The sequence below is a fragment of the Oncorhynchus masou genome, chromosome 26 (genome assembly GCF_036934945.1).
Source record: "Oncorhynchus masou masou isolate Uvic2021 chromosome 26, UVic_Omas_1.1, whole genome shotgun sequence".
NCBI classification, from domain to species: domain Eukaryota; kingdom Metazoa; phylum Chordata; class Actinopteri; order Salmoniformes; family Salmonidae; genus Oncorhynchus; species Oncorhynchus masou.
The window spans coordinates 1,932,473-1,952,512 of NC_088237.1; the positions used below are offsets into that span (position 1 = coordinate 1,932,473).

Below are 20,040 nucleotides of genomic sequence, written 5' to 3' on the forward strand. Positions count from 1 at the left end.
AGGCCACACAAGCTCACAGAAGTGCGTAGCACATACAAATCACCTGTCCTCGGTTGCAACACTCACTAGCGAGTTCCAAACGGCCTCTGGAAGCAACGTCAGCACAATAACTGTTTGTCCGGAATTTCCTGAAATGGGTTTCCATGGACGAGCAGCCGCACACAACCCTAAGATCACCATGCGCAATCCCAAACGTCGGCTGGAGTGGTGTAAAGCTCACTGCTATTGGACTCTGGAGCAGTGGAAACTCTGGAGTGATGAATCATGCTTTATCATCCGGCAATCCGAAGGACGAATCTGGGTTTGGTGGACACCATGAGAACGCTACCTGCCCCAATGCATTGTGCCAACTGTAAAGTTTGGTAGAGGTTGAATAATGGTTCAGGCTAGGCTCCTTAGTTGCAGTGAAGGGAAATCTTAGTTACAAGATACGTTCTAGACAATTCTCTGCTTCCAACAGTTTGGGGAAGGCCCTTTCCTGTTTCAGCATGACAATGCCCCAGTGCACAAAGTGAGGTTCATACAGAAATGGTTTGTCGAGATCGGTGTGGAAGAACTTAAATGGCATGTACAGAGCCCTGACCTCAAACCCACCTAACAACTTTGGGATGAAATGCGAACATCTACTGCGAGCCAGGCCTAATCGCCGAACATCAGTGCCCGACCTCACTAATGCTCTTGTGGCTGAATGGAAGTTCCCGCAGCAATGTTCCAACATCTTGTGGAAAGCCTTCTGTTATAGCAGCAAAGGGAGGACCAAGTCCATATTAATGGCCATGATTTTGGAATGAGATGTTCAAGTAGCAAGTTGTTATGGGTGTAAGATGGCACAGTGATGCCATCTGTTTGTAAATGTTCATTACTGCAACTCATGTGTTTTACCGGTGTGCTTGAGATACCCGGATGTATTGTGACGTACTGAACAAGACTGGTTACTCGCCTCTGTCTCGTCATTTAACATTCAATCATGGTGTCAGAAGTGGGATAACTAAACATGCTTTCCGCAAATTAGAGTCACCTGTTCTGGTTTACCAAACAAATGCTTATTTGAGTAAAATTTAGCCGTAATTGGCCTTAGAGTGAGTTTGCTAGTTAGCTTCAGTGTTGTTAGCACTGTTAGACATGGCAGCGAACATTCCCCCTCCCGCTGTTATGAAGCTCAGCGGGGATAGGAGCACAAACTGGGATACGTTTAGAGGTGAATGGGAGGACTATACGCTAGCAACGGGACTTCTGGAAAAGGACGATGAGGTAGTGGCTGCCACTTTGAGGACTATAATGGGAACTGAATGCCGACACGCATACAAACACAACCTGAACCTAACAGCAGCTCAGCAAGGTAACGCTATAGCTATTCTTGATGCTCTTGAACATTACTTTAAGCCAGTAAAGAACATCATCTATGAGCGTTATGTTTTCAGTTGTTGCAAACAGGAAGACGGGGAAGTCCACTGAGTTGGACGCAGCAATCCAGCCTGTCCAGTGTGCACCCCGCAATGTACCAGTGGCCATGAAAGCAGCTACGAAGGCTCAGCTTGAAAAATACGAAGCAGATGGCCACATCATACCCATCACCGAGCCTACAGACTGGATAAGTAATATGGTTATCATCAAGAAACCAGACAAGCTACGGATATGCATTGATCCTAAACACCTCAGCCGGGCTTTGCGACGTTCACATTACATTATGCCCACGTTGGAGGATGTTCTTTTCAAGCTCCCAAAAGGCCAGAGTCTTCACGCTCGTGGATGCCAGAGATGCCTTCCTGCAGTGCAAGCTAGACGAGCCCAGCAGCTACATGACCACCTTTTGGACACCCTGGGGCAGGAAGAGGTGCTTGAAGCTTCCGTTTGGTGTCTCCGTGGCACCAGAGGTGTATCAGCGGAAACAGCATGAGCTGTTGATGGGACTCAGTAGCGTGAAACCCATAGCAGATGACATCCTCATAGTGGGTTGTGGGGACAGTGATGAGGAGGCAGAATGTGACCATGGTGCCAAGCTGATGGCCCTGATGGTCAGATGCAGACAGGTCAAGCTAAGGCTAAGCATAAAAAGGCTTCAGTTTAAAGTGCCAGAGGTCTGCTGTCATGGGCACATCTTGTCCTCCACCGGATTGAAGGCGGATCCTGAAAAAGTGAAGGCTGTCTTGGAAATGCTCCACCCATCTGACGTGAAGGGAGTGCAGCGCTTCCTCGGATTCGTCACCTACCTGGCCAAATTCCTACTGCAGCTCTCTGAAGAGTGTGAGCCGCTAAGGAGGCTCATGGACAAGGACACCATCTGGCATTGGCTCCCAAAACATGACTCAGCGGTGAGGGAAATAAAACAACTTGTCACCCAGACACCCGTACTGCGATACTACAATGTGACAAAACCTGTCACGATTCAGAGTGACTCAAGCCAGTATGGACTTGGCTGTTGCCTCATGCAGGAGGGCCAGCCTGTGGCATTCGCGTCTAGGGCACTCACCCCAAGAGAGCAGAACTATGCCCAGATAAAGAAGGAGTGTTTCAGCAGTGTTTGCATGCCAACGCTTCCACCACTACCTGTACGGGCGCGACAATATTACCGCAGAGACAGATCACAAGCCCCTTATTGCTTGTTACGAATCCCTTTTGGCCCGACAGTCTAGGGGGGATGGTAATGAGACCCGTAACATAACTCATGCAAATTATAAGTGACAAAGTAAGTGTGAACGAAATAACCAGGACAACTGAACTCTACCGTCAAACTCAAGGTTTATTTATAAACACACGGTAATGGGGGAGGGAGGGGGGGGCAGGAAAAGGGGCTGAGCTGGACCCAAGGAAAGAAACAATAAGTATTAAAAAAAAAACTAAGCTAGACCAGCCTACTTTAACAACAGCTAACTAACCAAAAATACAGTGGGTGGTTCGCCCAGTTCTAACTAGTGTATTTAACAAAGTCTACCTACGGGTAGTGTATGCCCATGGGCGACTTGTCTTGGTTTCCCCTTTTCCCACCAGCAATCAAACACAAACACCATAACCAAAACAATACTCACAGGTGATGACAAAGTGCTATGGAGGTGCTCAAACAAAAGAGAGGTTAATACACAACGAGCGCATGAAACACAGAGACCTACAGACATGGCATTTACAGAGAGAGATTGAGCCCTAGAGCAAACAACTGACAGGGTTTTTAAACCAAGGGAAAGGAACTGTGATAGGGTAGGAAACAGGAGGAGGTGTGTCTTCTGATTGATGATTGGATTGGTGACTGATTGGGGAGTGATGATTTTCACCTGTGAGGGGAGAAGGAGAGCAAACACAGGATACATACATACACATACACGCACACACACACAGGATACCTGTATCCGTAACATTGCTATATTCAGCAAGCCTCTTCTGAATGCCCCAAAACAACTGCAGAGCATGCTACTGGCCCTACAAAACTACAACCTCATGGTGGTGTATAAGCCAGGGCCAGAGATGTATGTGAGTGACACGCTCAGCAGGGCTACTGCATCAGGCACTCACACACGCTCCATGCATGAACAACACGCAGTGTCCAGCTTACAAACAGAGCAAGTGGATGTTGAACACATCAACCAGGCTGACTACCTCAATGTTACGGACAAGCGCCTCATGCAAATCAGGCAGCACACAGACAGGGGCGAGCAACTCCAGGCATTGAGGTCTGTGATTCTGATGGGCTGGCCCGACTACAAGGAAGAAACTGCTTTAGCCGTCAGAGAATAGTGGCCAGTCAAAGAGGAGCTCAGTGTTCAGTAATATTCAAGTGTCAGAGAGTCATTATTCCCCAGTCTCTGCGCCCTGAGATGTTGGCGCGCGTGCCCTCAAGTCACATAGGAGGTGAGGCCTGTTACAGACAAGCACGTGACACACTATTGGCCAGGAATGCAGATTGAAATCAAAGACTATGTCAGTAAATGCACAGTCTGCAATGAATATGCCATTGAGCAACAGAGAGAGACGATGATGTCCCACGAGCTACCGATGTGCCCCTGGCAGATAGTAAGTCTAGCTCTCTTCCAGCACAGTGGCAAAGACTTTCTGCTCGTAGTCGACCATTACTCAGACTTTTGGGAGATTGACCTCCTCCCCAACCTCTCAGCAGAGACAACGATCAAACGCTGCAAGGCTCAGTTTGCCCGCTATGGCCAACCAGATAGGGTAATTTCAGACAATGGACCCCAATTCTCCGGAGTTCCGAAGATTTGCTGCAGGATGGGAATTCGAGCACGTCACTTCATCCCAACAACACCCAAAAGCTAATGGGAAGGCGGAGTCCGCAGTTAAAATCGCAAAGAACCTCTGCAACAAGGCTCAGCGAGAGGGCAAAGATGCCTGGAAAGCAATCTTGCAGTGGCGCAATACCCCGACAGAAGGCATGGATAGCAGCCCTGCCCAGCGCCTCATGGCACGGTGCTTAAAAGCAGCTCTGCCAGTAGCCAGCACTCTCCTGGAGCCATGTGTGGTGACAGACGTGCTGGTGAAGCTACGTCACAGAAGACAGGTCTTCAAGTTCATCTACGAAAAAATCAGCAAAAGACTTGTTGGGGAATAATCAGAATTAGTTGGGTAACATAGATAAGATGTTTTATTTTCATCATATGCTTGTGAGTTACTTCTCATCAGAATGTCTATTTTTGGATAATACTGTTGGCCGGTTGCAGTTATCTGTTCTCTGTCAGGTTTCAGTTACTTGGGCCGCAGAAAGGGGAGAGGTGAAGCTTGTCATCATATGTAAACATATCTTTTAAACCAATTATTTCTTGGCTCCACAATGTCTGTGTGCCGGTCACTGTGTCTCTGTGATCTTGTCCAGGAGGGGTGTATTTGATATATGCCTGTTGATGAGGTTTTGTTTTATGGTCCTGAGAGTGAGATAAGAACATAGTTTAGGAGACAAAGCTGAACGATAGTTTATAGCCAATGCTGTCTGGCTATGTGTGTCTTTGCTATAAAGGATCTCAGTTGCAATGTGTAAGGACTCTCAGAGAATTCATTTACAGACACTGAATTGATCTGAGAGTCACAGGGTTGTGATGGAGCTCATATAATTAAAGATGGACTTTATGATAACTCTGACTTGCGTGTGGTTTGCTCTCATGATTTGGTAAATACAGGACATTTCCACGACAGACTTACCTGAGGTCAGGGTGGGTGAAACGGTCCGAATGAAGCTACTACCAGGGGACCGGACGGGCCTCTGGAGACTCGGATCCTGTGTATAGAAAGTGGCACCACGCTCCTACTTGGTCGAAGTGAATGGATCACTGTACCATCGTAACAGGGTTGACCTTCGGATTGCTGAGCCAGCACCTACTCAGAACCCTGATGGTCAAAGGGGTCGCATGACAAAAGACGGAACCCCAGCAAGTCACATGGAGCCTGAGGCACTGTGCAAAGAGCCAGGGGATCACAGGTCGGACGCTCCCTCGCCCATCAATACTCCCCTTAGACAGTCAGGTGACACGCCTGTGCGGGAACCCGCAGTCCTCACAGACAAGCCCCCTGTCTTTTCACGCTGCGGGCATCTGTCCCAGCCACCAAAAAGACTTAATCTGTAGGTTTCCCACCAGGGATTGTTGACCGAGAGATAAAAGTAAAGAGAATATCAAAATGTGTTGTTACCTGATAAAAATAACAATAATTTAAAAAAAATCTAAACTGTTCATGTTGGAAATTATTACTAGGTTTGTATTATTAGTGAATTGACACCTGTCCTTTTTTCCCTTTATTAAACTAGGCAAGTCAGTTAAAAACAAACACTTATTTTCAATGATGGCCTAGGAACAGTGGGTTAGCTGCCTGTGCAGGGGCAGAACGACAGATTTGCACCTTGTTGACTAGGGGATTATGAGTTTCCAACCATCTGGTTGCTAGCCCAACGCTCTAATCACTAGGCTACCCTGCCACCCCTATTTTATTAAAGGGAAGATGTTATGGGTGTAAGATGGCACAGTGATGCCATCTGTTGGTAAATGTTCATTACTGCAACTCATGTGTTTTACCGGTGTACTTGACATACCCGGATGTATTGTGATGTACTGAACAAGACTGGTTACTCGCATCAATGCCTCTGTCTCGTCATAACATTCAAACACAAGTGTCTACATAATTTTGCCCATGTAGAGATCATTCGTTTTGCAAATGCTAATATATTGTACATTTTTCAAATTCCTAGGAAATCGGTGGACGTTCACAAATTAATACCATACAAAACGTAACATATGATCAAACTAAATGGGGTGTCTTGGATTTACAAACACAATAATAAGAAATGCTCTGAGACCAGGTTGGCATGGTGTAACTCCGACTGGGGTGGAGGGAGGCAATTTGATCAAATGAGCTGCATTGATATTCCTGTGGGAAAATAGTGTTGGCTAAAGGACTGTACTACTTCATGAATTGCCTAACATCATGTGCACCTTTTTCTTACAGTTGTTGTAATTTCCCAGCCAGGATAAATACCAATATCTAGATGATACTGGGGTTGGATCTTGTTAGTTTACTAATATTTAATTTAGTTAGGGGATTTGAGGGCATCTGTAGTAACTTTACTTAACTGTGCAAAAAGTGTTCGTTGTGGTTCAGGCACTGAGAGGACAACTAAAATTGAGTACCCCTATATTGAAGGTCCTTCGACAAACAACTGCTTTCTCCAACAGGAATCTCGGCAATGGCGGATTACGATAACTACGATGACCGGGATCGGGCTTACGGTAGTTTTGGTGGAGGCAGAGGGTAAGAAAATACCTGGACGAATAGAATGTATCAGTATTAACGTATGGTGATGCGAGAAAACGCACTGATGCCTTAGTATATACAGGGGCTTGTTCGAAATTCTTCTGAAAGATAGGCCCGGGTTCAGAACTCGGGCCAGACAGTGTCAGTGTGGTTAGCCTCTCACGGCCGCTTTGATGAATGGGAAGTCGGTATTGAGGGCGGGGAAAACTCGTGGATTGACCATAGCTAGCTACTTCCAGATGTGCGTGTGAGATTTTCCATTACATAATGTTATCGACGTATTCATGTCGGTTTGACAATACATATTATGACATGGTTATGATTGCAAGTCATTCTATCTTCACAGACTGCCAGCATGGCACTTGGCGCCAGCATCTCATGGGCTGCATGTTGTGCTAGCAAGTCAGGGACTGCGTCGAATGGCCAAATCGGGTAATAACAGCTCGAGATGTCAACACGCACCATTCCCCGACATCATTATCAATACATGGCATGTTTAGCAACTAGTTACCAAGTAATCATTATTCAATGCACAAGCCTTTTGATGCCTTGTTTAGTGGTGACGTTAGCTAGACAGCTAGCTAGACTAGCTTGTTCTAATTGCATGAAGATTTATGCGGAGGACTAGCTAGCTAGTATGCTAACTCTGCTAGCTGGCCCAGTGCACCCTGCATCCATTACTAGCTAGTTTGATGAGCGCACACATGTCAGTTAGCTAGCTAGGTCTTTATGATTTGCAGAACGTTAGCTAACGTTAACTATAGTAGCAATGATTTGCGCTATGCTCAGGTAGTTAGCTAGGTTTGCAATGCATTTAACTAACATAACGTGGGCTAACTCGAGCATTGCCATTGACGCCTTAGACAATCACTACCAGGAAAATGTAAACGTTACGTGCTAACGATGTTGCGGCGATACTGAAATTATTTCTGAAACTCAGTCCTAGCTAGGTAACCAGCTAGCCAGAACTTCAAAATAGCCTAATCAACGAAAACACTATACATTTAACAAGCTAGCTAACGGTATTACTGCAGTTAAAAACGTGCTCTCTTGGATGGGATCAACGTAACTATGATCATTTCGAAAATCAGGGAGTTATGTCTTCCACCCCTTGTCAGTGACTGTCATAACATTTAATTGTTATAATATTCTGCTTTGCTTTATTCACACAGGAAAGGAGTTGGAGCCCTTGATCATGAAATACCTAAACTAGTCCTGTATCTATTGGGCTGTTTGGCATACATTAATTTGACACAACGTCCAAATAACTACACATTATCACCTTGTCTTATCAAATGCTATGTAAGATAACAACAGTCAACTTGGTTATTTTACAATTGCTCTCCTTGCTAATTGTGGGAAAGATATATGCATGCATGCCCAACGTCCCTTTCTTAGAAGACAAATTTGAGTTGAATGCATTGCACTTGTGCAACTGAATAGATCTCCCCTTTCCCTGGTTGGTGGCTGTACCTCTTGATTCTGCCAGGTCGCCCAGTTTGCTTGACACCCGAGGAATGCTGCAGGCATGCAGGACCCAATCTGCATTTCTCTCTGCACTGTCAGATTGGAGTGCTGTTGCCAGCAAGGGAACAGGTTCCTTGCAGTTTTGGCAAGGCCCCGTAACTCCTCATGAGGAGCATACATTTTTTGCATTTAAATAATTTTAGCCGACACTCTTATATCCAGTGCATTTATCGAAGTTCAGTAGGGAAAATCAAAATTACGTGGCACAGTCATTACAAGTAAACCCTTCTTCAAAATGACTTATCAGTGCACATGAACTTCTGCTGTTCATTGAGAAAAATGACACATGGCAGCTCTGTAGTATTGTTTACCTGTATTTAGCCCAACAGGGATGCCATCTTTTTCTGTGCGCTGCTGACACTATTGTCAATTAAATAGAAAAAAAACATTATTTTTCTGTCTCAATTCTTTCTCCAGTTTCCAGAGAGCCTAGTCCTATTTCCTGTATTGTATGTGCCACTATGTATTTTCCTATGGGATTTGAGCTGTAGATCTTTGGTAATGGATCTGTCCAAGTGTACATAATTTATCAAAGGCTCAGAAAGTCAGCTGAAAAGTATGACTGCGCTACCTATTTGCCACTTTTTCCTGGGACGGTTTTGCTTGTGACTCCGTTAATGTCCCAATTATCAACCATAATCTCCTGCTCAAGTCATTGACCATTAGCCACTCCCCGTACAGGACCCCGAGTTTGTATCTGTTGTAGTCTGTTCTCTCATGGAGGTGTTCGTTTCTGGTAGACCCAGAGGTGGCAGTGGACCTGGTGGACCCCGCAAGCAGAAGGATCTACCAACAGATCCCCCATACACAGCATATGTGGGCAACCTGCCCTTCAACACAGTACAAGGAGACATAGACGCCATTTTCAAAGACCTCAACGTCAGGAGTGTTCGACTAGTTAGAGACAAAGAAACGGACAAATTCAAAGGTGAGCAAGCATCCATTGGCTTAGCATAACCTCACATAACCTCACAAGCCATGGCGACACAGTTTTGTTATTTTTCTCCTTTCAGGTTTTTGTTATGTGGAGTTTGATGACTTGGAATCCCTTAAAGAAGCTTTGACGTATGATGGTGCTGTGAGTACCCACAATTAGTTTTCTCAGATCCTCATTTGTATCTGGCTCATAAATGTAAAACACAGGGATACTGTGGTTTAGTGTCAAAATTATGAAAACAAACAGCTGTATGTTACTCAGTTTAAAAAAAAAAAAAAAGCTGTAGCACATACTATTTAACTTAACACAGGTTCTTAAACTGAGACTCACGAGTTATGACGTGACCATAAGCAACTATGTGAACCAAATATATTGTAGAGTGACACTGATGCAAGGGGCTGCAATTTGTGAACATTTACACAAAGCATCTGCATACGTTTGCTTCACTCTCATACAACGTGATGGCTGCATGACAACTGCGGAGGAGATTAGCTGCTGGTATTGTCCTCTTCGTTGTTTTGGAAAGTGGCCCGATCCTGTTTATTCTTGCATCACTGAGTGAACTTCATAGTCCTTTAAAAAGGTATCATCTGCGTTGTATGGAAAGTCTAAGTATTGTGATATGGGCATCTTGACAAAGATATAAATCTATGCTTTTTTTTTGCATAAAACAAATAAAACTGTCCCCAACATTGATATAGATTGCAGTCCAAAATTATTAAATGTGTAGTGACAACCGACTGTCATTTTATAAAAGGGACAATTGAATACGGTGACACGTCCAACCAACAGTGATATACTTGTAGGACATAAACACTGTTGGAAGCATTATCAGAGAAGCAGACCACATTGTTTAATTTCTTCCTAGTGCTGACTTTTGCCCCCATCTCCAGCTCCTTGGAGACCGGTCACTCAGGGTTGACATAGCAGAGGGCCGAAAACAAGAGCGGGGCGCCGGAGGATTCGGCTTCCGGGGGAACGACAGAGGAGGTACCCGCTTGTGCTCACTGGAATGCTAACTTGTTTCTTCCTCTTACTACTACTGCTTAGCATATTTCTTACATTTCTTTGTAGTTGTAATGATAAGTAAACTGATTCAGTGTTTCTATTACATGCTCTAATGAGTTGTGATATTGATTTGTAGATTGTCTTAATTGTAAATATTAATATGAAGTAGCAATACCTCTTGGCCGAGATTTGAACAATTACGCGTCTTTAACATTGACCTGAGACTCATCTTTCACTATACTCAAATCAAGGCCGTCTTAAAATCTTTAAATTATCAAAAGCTTTGCTGTTCTGTTTGACTTTGCTACCATCTAAGCATACAGTGCATTTCACTTATAAGAATAATGGAATAATCAATCATTTGTTGTGTGGTCATAAAAATGAGACAAGATGCTTGTACTTTTATAGATCAACGGATTATGTAATCCTCTATAATCACAGTATCAGTCCTTATAAGAGGAGTGCATTGCACAAGTTCCACTACCACTGTTGCCTCTGTGGCCTTATTCTTGTTTTATTTCACTACATACTGACATTTCAGATTACCTGGCACTTTTCATAATGTATCCATTCTACATATTACTCCCTTCTCTCCTGCTTCCTTTTCTGTAGTAAATGGTGCTAAAAAACTGGGCAGCTAAGCCTAATTTTGTCTCTACTTTCTCAACCAAATACTTCAACTAGCTGTCTCTAGAAGTAGTACTACTAACCTAGGCCATTGGCTAACCAGCAAGTGGGTTCCACACCCCTGCCTCAGCTCATAGCACCACTCACCCCTGTTAAAACTGAGCCCTGTCCCCTGCAGGCCGAGGGGGCTCTCGTGGAGGTGGTCCCAGGGGAGGTTCCAGAGACGACTACGAAGGAGGTGGGATGAGCGTTCAGCTGACTTAGCCAGTCCCCAACCAGTCATTAGAGCGGACCCAGTTTGACCGCTGCAATTTCAGATCCAAGCAGTACAGTGTAGTTGGTAGTGAGCACCAAGCTAAAGAAGCAAACCAATTGTTACATTTTTTTTGCTGTGTGGATCAAATTTTATTTGTCACATTTGACTACAACAGGTGTAGATTTACAGTGAAATGCTTACTGTTAAGAAAAATATGTGTTAAGTAAAAATAGATGGATAAAAAATAAAAAATAAAAAAAACACATTTTAAAGAGCAGCAGTAAGGGGGTACCAGTACAGAGTCAATGTTCGGGGGTACAGGTTAGTCGAGGTAATTTGTATATGTAGGTATAGTTATTAAAATTACTATGCATGGATAATAACAGAGTAGCAGCAGTGTAAAAGAGAGAGGGGGACAATGCAAATAGTCTAGGTAGCCATTTGATTAGCTGTTCAGGAGTCTTATGGCTTGGGGGTAGAGGCTGTTAAGGAGCCTTTTAGACTTGGCGCTCCGGTACGGCTTGCCGTGTGGCAGCATAGAACAGTCTATGATTGGGGTGACTGGAGTCTTTGACAATGTTTAGGGCCTTCCTCTGACACTGCCTGGTATAGAGGTCCTGGATGGCAGGAAGCTTGGCCCCAGTGATGTACTGGTCCGTACGCACTACCCTCTGTAGTGCCTTGCGGTTGGAGGCTGAGCAGTTGCCATACCAGGCAGTGATGCATGCTCTCGATGGTGCAGCTGTAGAACATTTTGAGGACCCAGGCCAACCCCCCCCCCATGGGAATTCTAATGGGTTCTCCTAGAGATTTTTACTTTACGATTTGCACAATTTCTTTTTCTGTCCCTTGGTGCATTTTGTTTGTGATCCCTCTGTCATCACACATACAGGAGGTTCACCTCACTCATTTGTCAACTTACAGGGCTGCTCCAGGTGCTGGGAAATAACAGATTTAATATTTTAAATGTTACTGAAAGGAATGTGGTGTTTAGAGCTGACAAGATTTCTTATATTTTATTCCTCATGAGAGAATCATGTCTGTTCTACACAATACTTTATCTGAACGTTCTATAACATTGCAATCCTGAATGAGCCCAAGACTGTCTAACCTGTCCTTTCCTTTCTGCATCTCCTTGTGTAGGCTACAGAGGAGATGACGACTTCGGGCGGGGTCGAGGAGGCAGCCGCGGTGGTGACAGAAGGGGAGGTGGTGGAGGAGCAGGCATGGGGGGACGCTACAGGGACGGCGGACCACCACCGCGCGCCGGCGCGGAAGACTTCAGAGAACCCTCTGACGGTGTCACAATCTCTCTTATCTCATATAAAACACTAGACCAGAGGTACTCCAATTAAAGTGTGGAGGTCCGAAGTAATGCTGGTTTTGTTTTCTCAACCGTAGTTGGTTAATTGATCTATAGATTTGACTGATTGGTCAGACACTCCACTGGTGTCACGCCTGAACTAGTCCCTGATTAGAGGAGAATAATTCAAATCAGCAGTACTTCTGGAATTGAGGCCCGCATTTGAGAAAAATAACTCCAGGCAATGTTTAGTCGTGGAAGAACAGATCAGTTTAGCTGGATTTCTGATGGCTTTGTGTATTGTTACAGTAGAGCTTTTGTAAAGATAATGGGAAGGTGTTGATATTGACCCCTCCTTTAACCTTTCTAGGGCAGGCGGAACCCCTCGACAACATTCCGCTGAAAGTGCAGCATGCGAAATTCAAACATATTTTTTAGAAATATGTAACTTTCACACATTAGCTAGTCCAATACAGCAAATGAAAGATAAACATCTTAATCTACCCATCGTGTCCGATTTTCAAAAATGCTTTACAGCGAAAGCACAACATATGATTGTTATGTCATAGCCAAGTCAAAAAAACAGCCATTTTTCCAGCCAAAGATGGGAGTCACAAAAAGCAGAAATATAGATCAAATTATTCACTAACCTTTGATCTTCATCAGATGACACTCATAGGACATCATGTTACACAATAGATGTTTTGTTCGATAATGTGCATATTTATATCCAAAAATATGTTTACAGTTACGTGTTACGTACAGTTACGTGCAGTAATGTTTTGATTCCAAAATATCTGGTGATTTTTGAAGAAATACTCATAATAAACATTGATAAAACTGTTATTCACAGAATTAAAGATAGACTTCTCCTTAATGCAACCGCTGTGTCAGATTTCAAAGATCTTTACGGAAAAAGCATAATCTGAGAACGGCGCTCAGAACCCAAAACAGCCAGAGGACTATCTGCCATGTTGGAGTCAACAGAAGTTAGAAATTGCACCATAAATATTCACTTACCTTTGATCTTCATCAGATGGCATTCCCAGGAATCCCAGTTCGATAATAAATTACTGATTTGTTCCATAAAGTCCATCATTTATGTCCAAATAGCCACTTGTTGTTTGTGTTCAGCCCAGTAACCATCTTCATGAGGCACAGGCACTTCGTCCAGACAAAAACTCAAAGTTCCGTTATAGTTCTTTAGAAACATGTCAAACGATGTATGCAATCAATCTTTAGGATGTTTTTAACGTAAAACATCAATAATGTTCCAACCGGAGAATTTCTTTGTCTGAAGAAAAGCACTGGAACGAGAGGTAACTCTGTCGGGAGCGCGTCACGAGACCAAGGCACTCTGCCAGACCACTGACTCAGGGGTCTCATGAGCCCCTCCTTTATAGTAGAAGCCTCATTCAAGTTTCTAAAGACGGTTGACATCTAGTGGAAGCCGTAGGAAGTGCAACTGTATCCATATCTCAATGTGTATTCGGTAGGCCAAGCTTTGAAAAACTACAAACCTCAATGTCCCACTTCCTGGTTGGATTTCTCAGGTTTTCGCCTGCCATATGAGTTCTGTTATACTCACAGACATCATTCAAACAGTTTTAGAAACTTCAGTGTGTTTTCTACCCAATACTAATATTAATATGCATATATTAGCATCTGGGACAGAGTAGGAGGAAATTCACTCTGGGCACACTATTCATCCAAAAGTGAAAATGCTGCCCCCTATCCCAAAAAGGTTAATACACTGAAAAATCCTGAACCCAGTGGCCACCTTGTTGACATAACATTTGACTTGACTAGTTAATCATGTTTGTCTTTTTTCCCCTTTGCTTTCTGCAGAGGAGAGGGCGCAGAGACCACGGCTTCAGCTGAAGCCACGCACGGTGGCTGCCCCACTGAACCAAGTCGCCAACCCCAACTCTGCCATATTTGGCGGAGCCAAGCCCAGGGAGGAGGTAATTCCCAAAGACAAACCTTAAGATATTTACCAGGCCTGGGAGGGCAGGGACGGTGTAGAAAAATTAAACAATGCCAATGGGATACATTAACGCCTTCTGTTAGTATCCCTGTCTGTTGGAGATGACGAACTGAACAAAACCCTCTGAGTTCAGTTTGAGTTAAGTATTTCATTGAGACAGAATAAAAACAAGATGAGAACACACACACTCTTGGAAAAATAATACAACACACCTGCACTCCAAGACCCAAAGAGCAGCTTGTGAATGCATGTCAAACTGTTAACATGGTTTTTATGTACACCTCTGCTACCCTGTGATTAGTGCCTGCTTTGTCTGTAGTTCTGTTGGGAGAAGGTCCGTTCATGTTGATTGCAGTTAAAGATTAATACAATTGAGCTGAAAAGTAACAACTTTTCAAAGGTTATTTAGTAGTGTAATTAACTACTATATTTGACCCTCTGTGTTGGAATTGAAGTGTCTCTCGACCCTAACTCTGAAGTGGATAGGCATGGATCCCTACTAGAATTCTGCCCCCATTTACAAAATCAGTATAACATGAATTGTTAGAATAGAACGGTTTGCTCTGATGGTTTGGTTCATGGCAGTTGTGGCTGAGCTTCTGTAGGGGGTCATGAAGGTTTTATCATCTCAGTTGGTCAACACAACACCATTGTCTTAAGAGAATATGCTCCCCTCCCACAGACGCCAACAAGAAAGCTTGGTCAGAAATGTGCTGCTTTTGTTTCGGTTTAGCCCCTATGACTTCCAATGTAAATTGCCGTTACGTTAAAACATTGTTCAGCCGTATGGTCAGTGTTCAGTTTGGGACCAGTGCAAAAAAAAAAAGAACAATTTTCATTAGTGGAGCTTTTAAGGTCATTGTATCTGCTTAACTATCCAGTTGTAGTGTAGAAGTTCTTTAAACTATTTTATCATTTCTCTAATTAAATTATTTAACATTTCCTCTGGCATTGAACCTGTCTAACCATAATGTTTTTTTGTTTCCCATTCTCAAAGCTTGAAAAAGAGGCAGAAAAGGAATAGATATATCCACGTGGCTGCATTATTCTGGAAGTCTACTCTGGATCTACTGGCTTTGTTTACCAAAAATCTTTCAAAGACTTCTCCCAAAGAAAGCTCGCTGGGGAGTCAGGCGCTGGGTTCCTCTTTCTGCTCGCTAACACAAAGCAGGCCTTCATCTAATTGGAAAAAAAGAGCAGTTGGACCCAAGGCTGCTGTGAGGGGCAGGGGCCAGGCCTATGTCAATCTGACCCGTACCCCACACACATCAAAAGGAACTCTGGACAGTGGCTTCAGTTTGGTTCTGTTGCCTTTGGGTAAGGACTTTGCTGTGTAATTTTCTCTTACCTTTCCCAAGGCATCCGTTGTGTTCACCAAATGATTTGCAGTTTTAGACATACAGCTGTAAAAAGCTGTTCCTTTGGTGTCTTTTATACATTTTCCTCCTAAATTTCTGCTCTATTTGTGAAATGATTATCATTTCAGCTTCAAATTTCCACTGTCTTAAATATTAAATGATAACATTGCCAAGAGAACTGAATCCTTAATGTTGTCTCAATGTGTAATTCTGGAACCTGATTTTGAAAGATTTTTGATCTTAGTCTGTTCAATCCAGGAAAAAATGGCTTCCTGCAATAATGGAGCGATGCCGAAAGTGTTTGTTTAGAGGAGAAGCTGAAGCGCTCACTAGATTAAATCAGAAACATGGGTTATTGCAACGGTCTTTGTCTGGCAACTTTCTACTTCCACAGCTTGATAGTTATATGCATTTTATCAACAAAAAAATGTATCACCTAAACACTGCAAAATATACAACTTTAACATAGGAAACTGTTAACTGAAAAAAAAAAAAAAATCTGCTCATTTGTCCCATGGAGACTGGCTAAATCTAGTCTGCCTACCAGTAGATGGTGTAGGATGCTTTTGAGAATTTGTTGCGCTACCATTTTTTAGTGATACCTTGTTCTTACTGTACTATAGAAAGATCTGCTGTTTTTATTCATTTTTTTGTTCATTTTCCTACACTGTTTATGGCAATAAAATGTATAATCTTACATAAATTTATTATGAATGTGTTTTAAGTGGGATGGGTGAATGAGTCAAGGCAATGAAGTAGTTCTCTGAGAACACATGAACCAATGTGAACATGGAATAAAAACATTTAAATTTAATTGAACGGGGCAGGCATTGCTTTGAAAAATAACGCTGTAAGGAACATGCATACATATCCAGATTCAGGCCATTTCTAAGTTATTCTTTATTATTCCCTAAAAGTTCTGTTCGCAAGTGTCTTTCTGCATACATCAAACAACTAGGTCTCTCATCCCCAGGCATCGCATGCAGAGAGCCTAGTTCCTCATCCTCAACACTACCCTGTGTGTATTCATTATGACAAAATTATTGTTTATATTGGAAAAATTTTAGGTGGGTCCTGTATTGTTTGCTTCTGTTTAAGAAATGTTTTGCAACAGAATCAGTGTAATGAATATGCCCCTGAGCAAGAACTTTTGCTTTTATTTTGATTGAAGCACCCAATATTAGTTATAAATTGGCTGTTTGTTTTGCAGAGGGTAGATGGATATATATATATACACACACAGGTTTTGGTTTTTTGAACACTTTAAATAAAATTTATTGATTTTCTGTTACTACTTGCATAAAGTGTATATACAGTTGAAGTTTACATATACTTAGGTTGGAGTCATTGACTCATTTTTCAATCACCACAATGACTCATTTTTTCAATCACCACAAATGTCTTGTTCACAAGCTATAGTTTTGGCAAGTCTGTTAGGACATCTACAAGTAATTTTTCCAACCATTGTTTACAGACATGATTTAATTCACTGTATCACAATTCCAGTGGGTCAGAAGTTTACATACACTAAGTTGACTGTACCTTTTTAAATAGCTTGGAAAATTCCATAAAATTATACCATGGCTTTTGAAGCTAGGCTAATTGACGTAATTTGAGTCAATTGGAGGTGTACTTGGGGGTGCATTTCAAGGCCTACCTTCAAACTCAGTGCCTCTTTTGCTTGACATCATGGGAAAATCAAAAGAAATCAGCAAAGACCTCAGGAAAAATAACTAGACCTCCACAAGTCTGGTTCATCCTTGGGAGCAATTTCCAAATGCCTGAAGGTACCACGTTCATCTGTACAACCAATAGTACACAAATATAAACACGATGGGACCAGGCAGCCGCCATACTGCTCAGGAAGTAGACACGTTCTGTCTCCTAGAGATGAATGTACTTTGCTGCAAAAAGTACAAATCAATCCCAGAACAGCAAAGGACATTGAAGATGCTGGAGTAAACAGGTACAAAAGTATCTTTATCCACAGTAAAAATGAGTCCTTTATCAACGTATCCTGAAAGGCCGCTAAGCAAGGAAGAAGCCACTACTCCAAAACCGCCATAAAAAAGACAGATTACAGTTTGCAACTGCACATGGGGGCAAATGTACTTTTTGGAGATATGTCCTGGTCTGCTGAAACAAAAATAGAACTGTTTGGCCATAATGACCATTGTTATGTTTGGAGGAAAAAGGGGGAGGCTTGCAAGCCGAAGAACACCATCCCAACCGTGAAGCAAGGGAGTGGCAGCATCTTGTTGTGGGGGTGCTTTGCTGCAGGAGGGACTGGTGCACTTCACAAAATAGATGGCATCATGAGACAGGAAAATTATATGGATATATTGAAGCAACAACTCAAGACCTCAGTCAGGAAGTTAAAGCTTGGTCGCAAATGGGTCTTCCAAATGGACAATGACCCCAAGCATACTTCCAAAGTTGTGGCAAAATGGCTTAAGGACAACAAAGTCAAGGTATTGGAGTTGCCATCTCAAAACCCTGAACTCAATCCTATAGAAAATTTGTGGGCAGAACTGAAAAGGTGTGTGCAATCAAGGAGGCCTACAAACCTGACTCAGTTACACCAGCTCTCAGGGGGAATGGGCCAAAATTCACCGAACTTATTGTGGGAAGCTTGTGGAAGGCTCCCCAAAACTTTTGACCCAAGTTAAACAATTTAAAGGCAATGCTACCAAATACTAAATTAGTGTATGTAAACTTCTTACCCACTGAGAATGTGATGAATGAAACAAAAGCTTCATAAATCATTCTCTCTACAATTATTCTGTCATTTCATATTCTTAAAATAAAGTGGTGATCCTAACTTACCTAAGACAGAGAATTGTTACTATGATTAAATGTCAGGAGTTGTGATAAACTGAGTTTAAATGTATTTGACTAAAGGGTATTTAAACTTCTGACTTCAACTGTATATGCGACTTTACCGCGTGTTCACCCAACCCCAATCTGTCAGGGTCCAGATAAATCATGGAAATGTCAGCACTAATCAGCTTTTCACTTTGACTGTGGTTAATGACTGTGTCAGTGGAGGGTTTGACCAGTTGGTTCAGGATATTTTCAATTAATGAGATGTCTTAAATTAACACTTAACCAATATACAAATGGATGAGAGTTTGTATTACTTTGAATTCAGTGTACTCAAACTTGGCACAAGATACCTTTGTATTCATGCTATAAGAAACATGACTAACTTTTTGAGTTTTTCTTTATTTTCTACACATTTTATTTTACTCCATCAGAAGTTTTGCTTTTTAATTATCTTACGTAGTTGCTATGGGTATTGAAGGCTGGGGTAACTAGTAACCCTCCTTGCATTAGGCTTACATTTTAGGGCGGCATACTCAACATTACTCACGGTTGCATCACCTGATTTACTGAGAATACTATACCTTTTTTACAGTGTTTCCGCAATATTCATGGCAGTAATGAAGCAATTTAACAATGACACCTCAATAAATATTGGAAACAAGGGTTATCTAAACAATAGATAGACCATAAATATCTTAGAAACCATCTATCTTTTACTTCATAGTTTACACCAACTCAGAATTCCTGACACAAAAGCGGGCCAAATAGAGAATGTGAAAGAGGGTGAGTGCTTGCAGCCAAATTATGTTCAGTACATTGACATCCTCTATTATAGTTGGCTATGATGACTTATACACAAATCGGTTTATCCCCCTTTGCAGTTGGAGAAAAGTCACCACCAACTCTCCAACTGTGGTGACATAGGAGATCAAGGGGAAAACTATCCAGACCACATATATACGTTCAAGCTCATTAGAAACACTGCATACAGTGCCTTCAGAAAGTATTCACACCCCTTGACTTTTTCCTCCACATTTTGTTGTGTTTACAGAATTCATTTAAAACGGATTATATTGAGATGTTTTGTCACTGGCTACACACAATGTCAAAGTGGAATTATGTTTCTCAAATTTGACAAATTAATAAAAAACGAAAAGCTGAAGTGTCTTGAGTCAATAAGTATTCAACCCCTTTGTTATGGCAAGCCTAAATTTCAGGAGTAAAAATGTGCTTAACAAGTCACAAAAGTTTGCATGGACTTACTCTGTGTGCAATAGTGTTTAACATGATTGTTGAATGACTACCTCATCTCAGTACCCCACATACAATTATCTGTAACGTCCCTCAGTCGAGCAAGGAAAGGCACCTACCGTATTGGTAGATGGTAAAACATATTGGTAAAACATTTAAAAAGCAGACATTGAATATCCCTTTGAGCATGAAGCTATTAATTATACACCCAGTAACTAC

General features: G+C 42.4%; 1 protein-coding gene across 3 annotated transcripts; it reads left to right on the top strand.

Annotated features, from left to right (window-relative positions):
• Positions 1 to 6,623: 6,623 nt before the first annotated feature.
• On the top strand, positions 6,624 to 16,558 carry LOC135514637 (eukaryotic translation initiation factor 4H-like). Of its 3 annotated transcripts, none has more exons than XM_064938083.1 (8): positions 6,626 to 6,738; positions 9,009 to 9,196; positions 9,282 to 9,346; positions 10,099 to 10,195; positions 11,019 to 11,078; positions 12,240 to 12,395; positions 14,248 to 14,363; positions 15,384 to 16,558. In XM_064938083.1, the coding sequence occupies exons 1-8, from the start codon at positions 6,674 to 6,676 to the stop codon at positions 15,408 to 15,410; spliced, it is 774 nt and encodes a 257-aa protein (XP_064794155.1). In that variant the 5' UTR covers positions 6,626 to 6,673; the 3' UTR covers positions 15,411 to 16,558. The 3 variants fall into 3 exon arrangements, with proteins under 3 accessions (XP_064794157.1, XP_064794155.1, XP_064794156.1); XM_064938084.1 differs by having other exon boundaries at positions 9,015 to 9,196; XM_064938085.1 differs by lacking the exon at positions 11,019 to 11,078 and having other exon boundaries at positions 6,624 to 6,738.
• The last annotated feature ends 3,482 nt before the right edge of the window (positions 16,559 to 20,040 follow it).

Excerpts from the sequence above, each read along its gene's own strand:
- LOC135514637 (XM_064938083.1), top strand. The coding sequence starts at position 6,674 with ATGGCGGATTACGATAACTACGATGACCGGGATCGGGCTTACGGTAGT. Across the intron at positions 6,739-9,008 it reads AGTTTTGGTGGAGGCAGAGG|ACCCAGAGGTGGCAGTGGAC; the intron begins GTAAGAAAATAC and ends CGTTTCTGGTAG. Across the intron at positions 10,196-11,018 it reads CCGGGGGAACGACAGAGGAG|GCCGAGGGGGCTCTCGTGGA; the intron begins GTACCCGCTTGT and ends TGTCCCCTGCAG.